Source organism: Lathyrus oleraceus, chromosome 5 (genome assembly GCF_024323335.1).
Source record: "Lathyrus oleraceus cultivar Zhongwan6 chromosome 5, CAAS_Psat_ZW6_1.0, whole genome shotgun sequence".
Taxonomy (NCBI): domain Eukaryota; kingdom Viridiplantae; phylum Streptophyta; class Magnoliopsida; order Fabales; family Fabaceae; genus Lathyrus; species Lathyrus oleraceus.
In genome coordinates this window covers 145,615,852-145,622,812 of record NC_066583.1, presented here as the reverse complement: position 1 = coordinate 145,622,812, position 6,961 = coordinate 145,615,852, and the positions used below count along the sequence as shown (strand labels likewise).

The 6,961-nt window shown below is 35.8% G+C and overlaps 1 protein-coding gene across 1 annotated transcript; it reads right to left on the bottom strand.

Annotated features, from left to right (window-relative positions):
- Window positions 1-1,394: 1,394 nt before the first annotated feature.
- Window positions 1,395-4,139, bottom strand: LOC127079319 (amino acid transporter AVT1A). The gene is made up of 8 exons (XM_051019718.1): window positions 4,109-4,139; window positions 3,866-4,012; window positions 3,077-3,291; window positions 2,627-2,650; window positions 2,361-2,541; window positions 1,966-2,185; window positions 1,569-1,704; window positions 1,395-1,466 (listed from the first exon to the last, which is right to left on the bottom strand). The coding sequence occupies exons 1-8, from the start codon at window positions 4,137-4,139 to the stop codon at window positions 1,395-1,397; spliced, it is 1,026 nt and encodes a 341-aa protein (XP_050875675.1).
- Between the last annotated feature and the right edge of the window lie 2,822 nt (window positions 4,140-6,961).

Genomic DNA, 6,961 nt, shown 5'->3' with positions numbered 1-6,961 from the left:
TATTCAAGCACACATGATTGGAAAAGTGAAAATACATGATAAATTGGTCATAGATAAAGTGTTATACCTGCCAGATTTTAATGTGAATCTTATATCAGTATCAAGATTGTCTAAGGATCATAATTGTATGATAGTGTTTAAAGATGACTCATTCCTTATACAGAAAAGAGGAGCTATGAGGAAGATTGGTTTGACTAAGAAATTGGATGGTTTATACTACTTAAAGTCTAGTCAGGTAAAGATGAATGCTAGTGTTCATGTTATTGATACTGATCCTAGTAGGTTATGGAATTTGAGGTTAGGACACTTATCTCATGAGTGAACTAGAGTCACTACAACAAACAAGACCTTAGACAGCGCTTTTTTTAGCCTTAGACAGCGCTTTAAAGCGCTGTCTAAACCTCCGCTGCTAAAGGTTTAGACATCGCTTTTTTAAATCTTAAAAGCGCTGTCTAAGCCCCCCCCCCCCCCCCCCCCCCCTTAGACAGCGCTTTGGCCAAAAGCGCTTTATAAGACCCTCTTATTTTAAATTTTTTAGGTATACCTTAGACAGCGCTTATGAAAAGCGCTGTCTAAGCCCCACCCCCTTAGACAGCGCTTTGGCCAAAAGCGCTTTCTAAGACCCTCCTATTTTAATTTTTTTAGGTATACCTTAGACAGCGCTTTTCAAAAAGCGCTGTCTAAGCCCCCCCCTTAGACAGCGCTTTTGCCTAAAGCGCTTTCTAATCCCCCCCTTAGACAGCGCTTTTTACAAAAGCGCTGTCTAAGGTATACGAAAATTTTTGAAGCTTTTGTTTTAAACCACATTTTTTCCAGGTTTATAAACCAGAATTTCTACCTGTTTTCAACCAGATTTTGACAGACAATTATCACATTTTATATATGCCATTTTGGCCTTTTTTCTACCAATTTTTGGCTAACAAATATATATATATACCAATTCAAACCAATTTTGCCTTAAATGTATCAAAATATATACAAATTTATGTACACATTTACAAGTCATAACATATACTACAAATTACACATTAATTACACAAATTTATGAACAAACATTGAGCTTTATCATGAATTGACACCACTCCTCTTTGATTTCGTCCACTTGATCCTTTGTATAAAATGCACACTTGAATTCATCAAAGTACTACATAATAATATAACATATTTTGAATTAATTCCAACTATTTAATTATATGAGATATGTGTAAATATAAAAATAACTCATAAGTTAGAAATACATACATCGGTGGGAATCTTTAATCGGCCCAAAGCAAGAGTATCTCGCATAAACCTCAACATGAAATACCCGCAATCTATTTGATTACGTTGTTGAGGACACTACATATGAAAAAAAAATATGGATTATAAATCCTAAGTTTTATCAAGTGTCATCACTAATATAATAAAAAATGTGGTAGACAATCGACATGGTGGGAAAAAGGATATTTAGTTAGCGGAATAATTGCCTGAAAGAGAAAACAAACAAAATTAGAAACAATAAAAATGTACCTTGAAAGAAAGAAAAAAAATATACAAAAATAATGCAGAGCGGCCCCAAAATTTCTTACTATAGTCCACAAAGCGACTTTGGAAGCAAGTGAATTTGGTGGTAGATTCAATGTTATCTGAGACAATGTCTTTTCACCAAACATGCGATATCCCGCCAGTCCAACACCTCCATATAAAAACATGGGCAAAACAAAACTGTACAAGAATAAAATGTAGAGGTAAATGAAAACACTTAAAAAACATGTGTTGCTATCAAGATTTTAAATTGCAGTCTCAGTAGCGGCCACATCAGGCTCTTTGATATTGCAGAGTCATGGTCAAATGCTGCTAATGAGGTCTCAATAGTAGTCACAGAGACACCAAAAAACTCGATGCCTTAACGCGGACCTTTTTTAAATAAAAAATAATAATAACCTTGGTTGCCACTGACAAAGAAAGTTACGTAGCATAGCATACCATATGATCATTGCCTTTGTAAATTCTCTTTTGTTAGCCATAGACTGATATATATTGGGAAAAACTGAATGTCCTGCAAAGCAAAACCCATAGATACCAAAAGCAAATGGAATGCCACTCCACTTTACGAATGGAGCAGTCTGATGGAATCCAACATCATTTCTTGTCCCAACAAGAACAACACAAATAGCGATCAACATTGAACCAATAACCCCTCCAGCTGCAGAACCATCACAAGTTATCTCAGTAAATGCTTGCAAGAAAGAGGTTTAAAATAAGGATGGATATTTTCAATAGACATTGGGAGATACAAACTAGCTGCTCCTACATATACTTTATATTATATCAGTATTGTCTCCACAACTTTATATTTTCGGATCGTCAAAAGTATTAACCTGAGAGATAGGAGATTATACGAAGATCCTTCAACCAAACAGTAGGGAGAATAATAAGTGCAGTCAAAATTGCAAATAAGTGCTTGCCATCCAAATCCAAACCTCCCCAATGCAAGGACGTTCCAGGAAAAAGACCAGTAAGGTTATCGCCTTCCATGATGATATATTCCACACAATATGACTGCATTCATAAATGATTGATATGTGTCATATAGATTGTGCAGAGTAATAAAGGCAAAAGGAAATGGATGCACTGCAGCACTTACATATAATTCGGTGTACAAAACAATCTGCAACAAGATAAAAATTGAAAATAAAATGTCAGTATACACATTGTTTAAACCATCATGCTATGCAGTAGAAAATACATATTATGTCACCATTCTTTAGCACTCGTTGAAATAAATAAAATAGAGAAATATCATATCATGGGGCCAAAGAAACAGACGAAAGCTGGAAAAAATACTTAAACAGAGAAGAAAAATATAATAGGACTGAACCATATGTAGGAAGAACATAACAATTGTTTGTGAGCAAGAACATAACAGAAAGAAGAACATAATTTTACTCTTAAAAGGGATTTAATCAGCAGTTATACCCTTAAAAAAGACAAGGGTTTGAAAAAAGACTTTAAGGAATTTCATACTAAGAAAGATTATGCAAAAAAACAAGCAAGTTCTCTCCAAAAATTAATCAAAAAGCAGAAACATTCTTACTGATATAACAACTCGGCCATATTTTCCAAATGCAGCTTCTCCTATATCTGGGTAGCTAAGGATGCCTTCTCTGCTTTGAAAGCAATGTCTCATTAGTTCTGCTGTATAACAGCACACAACTGCGAAAATAACCATCACCAACATACTGGCCCACCCAGCTTGTTTCACAGTATCAGGTGTAGATAGAAGCCCAACTCCAGCCATCACATTAATCCCTAGCCAAGTACAACATTACCTCATAAAATGATCCCTTACATAAAGGAGCACGCTTTATAGTAATTTATATGCCAAATAACAAACTACATTTTTTTTGTCCTTAGCTACAGCAATTACAACCACAATATAAAAACTTTACATGTCTTCGCAACAACGTCACAATTACAATTTCGGCCACATCAGCCGCATTTTCTTGCATTTTTTGAAATATCAAGATTTGCGGCATAGCTGCGACTGTATTTTAGATTTAACGGTAATTCAGCACAAGTACATAATATTGAAACCATATTTCAAAATCAAAACAGCAGTCAGAAGCTGCTATTGCAGCCGTGATATAAAGTTTTTAGAGGTCTCTGCAACAACATCACAATAGCAAACGCGGTCGACTATGAAGCATGGACTCCCAAACATTAATCCATGTGTGTGACACGCAACACTAATAATAATTTGAAAAAATGAATGCATTAAACATAATCACGAGTGTCGGTCAGGTGTCAAATTGGCACTGACGCTTTTTTTCAGTGGTGTCGGTGCTACATAGTTGAATTACTAAAATGAAATGAAGTAAGATACCATTAAATATAGTCTGAGTGAAGCTACATCCATAGCCAGGAGACAATTCTTCAGGAACGTGCATTTGAATTGAAGCTTTTTCCCACCATGTCGATTGTCTAGGAAAGCCTTCCTGAATTTGACTCCCAGACAGAAAAGAAGCCTTTCCTTTTTTAATACTCAGGGAGGTCGGAGTGACTCCAAATCCCTTACCCCTCACCCGACCAGAATACTCAGGGACATCTAATGCCCGACTAAGTATGCCCTTAGTATCATCGGGTTGCTCATTAGACATCTAGTATGATGCCTCGAGATCTTCCTTGGACCACCCTTCTCATTACTGTGATGCCTCTTCGAATTTCTTCTTCCGCGGATACTTTTTTACTAACTTCCTCATGTTGGTCATCAGCCATGTCTAACCTGTAATAAACCAAGGAAACCATCAAATATCAAATATAACTTATAATCAAAGCAATTGAAAACAAAAAAATAAAGAAATCATGCATTATCAGATATAACTTATAATCAAAGCAATTGAAAACAAAAATATAACGAAATCATGCATTATCAGATATAACTTATAATCAAAGCAATTGAAAACAAAAAAATAAAGAAATCATGCATTATCAGATATAACTTATAATCAAAGCAATTGAAAACAAAAATATAATGAAATCATGCATTATCACATATAACTTATAATCAAAACAACTGAAATTATAATGGCAAATTCAGCTTTAATTCAATTCTAAATTCAGTTCACTAACAACCTCCAACAAATTTTAATACTGTTAAAACTCTCCACTAACTTTCTCTTGATTTGCTAACTGTTAACTAACACATAACTTCCAAATAATTGCTAAGTCCAGACCAAGCTTGCAAATAATTTCTAACTTTTTCCTTTAATCACATCCAAACTGTAATTGTTTTCAAATTCTAACAAGTGAGTCTAACCAACAACTTAGCAATTTCACTCTAACCTTTTCTCTATTAACAGGACACCTCCAAAAGCTCCACAACACATGAAAGTCATAACATATCCAAACCTGCTAACAGAAGTAAAAATATATCAACCAAATTTAACTGATAACTCAACTAAAACTAACTTCATCGAAAGCCAACATCCATAATCTTGCATCAATAATCCAACAGCAGTTCCAGAAATCGATTTCAAATATTCAAGCAAGGCAATGCCCAACAGCAGCATATGCATAGCAGAAAAATCCAAAGCTGCGAATAACTAGGCAACTAAAACCTGAAAGTCACAGTAAGAGAAAACGATTTTAGAAATTAACCCAACTCACAATCCAGGTTTCAGAACTATAATCAGTTTCTTTTCAATAACCTGTTTTAGTCCAAATCAACATAACCAATCTATTTTCCTTCTGATTCACAAACTTAATCGCATCCCGTAACCAACCCCAAGTGCAATTGCTCTGTCAAAAAATGAATAGATCCTTAACAAACTATTTAACAGAAATTAACAGTGTTAAAATCATTCCCAACAACCATACTCTTCAAATCTAACTGAAATTTAACCTGCCTTAACCATTCTACCCGAGCTACCCGACTCGATTACGGCTTCCAAACTATATAAACATACATCACTCTTCAATCAAAAAGGAACAATTCTCAAAGCTCACTCATCACTATCATAACCTCTATTCACCATTTTTCTCTCCCTTCTAACCTTGCACAAAGGTCCATTAGGAAGCCATTGGAGCTTCACATCGAAGCTGCAATTATGCTTGATCTAGGATTCGTCTCCACACAACGATTCACACAGAGCATTTGTTCACACGCGACGCACACAAGAATTCACGTAACAGAGTTTCAATGAATCTTTCATCATACACAACAATCACAGAAGCACACGCGAAGAGGAGAAGAAGGAAGAAGCATCGCACAAAATAGAAGAATCAAAGGGAAGAAGGAGGGGATTCTGAAGATTACCTGAAGGCGCCTTCATCTTCATGTTCGTTCGCTCTGAATTCAATTTTCACCGGGCCACTCCGCCGTCTTACAGGTTGGTGAAATTCCATTTTTCTTGATCGATTCTCCTTACTATGGTGTATTTTGTAGTCCATGGAGCCAATCCCTTATGGTTTGGTCTCCGAATCTCCCTTTGCTCGCGTTTAATTCAAGATTTAGTGAGTTAGGGTTCATTTGATTTTGGTTTGGTTTGGATGTTTGACTGAAAATTGAGAGGCATTGAGGTTGATTTGTGATAGAGGACGAAGAGACGGTCTTAATGGTGTAACGAAAGTGATGATATGCCCTCCGCCGCTGCCGGAGGCGATTCCGGCGCGAAGGAGACGGAGGGAGTACGGTGAGCCTTGAAGCAGGTTTTGGTTTGAATGGGGTAACACTGGACTTAGGTAAATTATCCTTTTCTTTTTAATTGAAAGACTTTAAACAGCGCTTTCTCAAAAGCGCTGACTAAGGTCTATATTTAAAAGCGCTTTCTAAAAGCGCTGTCTAAGGGGGGGTCTTAGACAGCGCTTTCTAAAAGCGCTGTCTAAGACCCCCCCTTAGACAGCGCTTTCATTATTTTTTTAGAACATTTTCCGTGTTTTATTTTTATTTTAACCTTAGACAGCGCTAAGCGCTGTCTAAGATGCGCTGTTAAAAAACCTTTTTGGCGTAGTGAGTTTTGAATAAAAGGTACAACTACATTCCTATTTTGACCAATGCATCATGTGATGTATGTCATATGGATAAACAAAAGAGATACCTTATGCTTTAAACAATTCTAATGCAAAACATGTTTTTAATCTGATACATGTTGACATTTGGGATCCCTTATATACAACATCTATTCATGGTATTATCCAACTATACTTGATGATTATACTAGGTATGTTTGGGTGATCTTAATCAAAACTAAAGGAGAAGTTCCTAATTGTCTAAAAGGATTCATTAATATGGTTAAGATTCAATTTGAGAAGAATGTAAAAACAATCAGAAGTGACAATGAACTAGAAGTTTTATTAAAAACCTTTTATGAAGAACATGGAACTTTGCACCAGAGAAGTTGTGTGAGCACACTATAACAAAATGCCAGAGTTGAAAGAAGACACCAACATATACTGAACATCAGCAGAGCTTTGATGTTTC

Coding starts and splice junctions, on each gene's coding strand:
- LOC127079319 (XM_051019718.1), bottom strand. CDS start 4,139: ATGTCTAATGAGCAACCCGATGATACTAAGG. Junction 4,013..4,108: donor GCAACCCGATGATACTAAGG/GCATACTTAGTC, acceptor GTATTAAAAAAG/GAAAGGCTTCTTTTCTGTCT. Junction 1,467..1,568: donor AAGTCGCTTTGTGGACTATA/GTAAGAAATTTT, acceptor TTTCTCTTTCAG/GCAATTATTCCGCTAACTAA.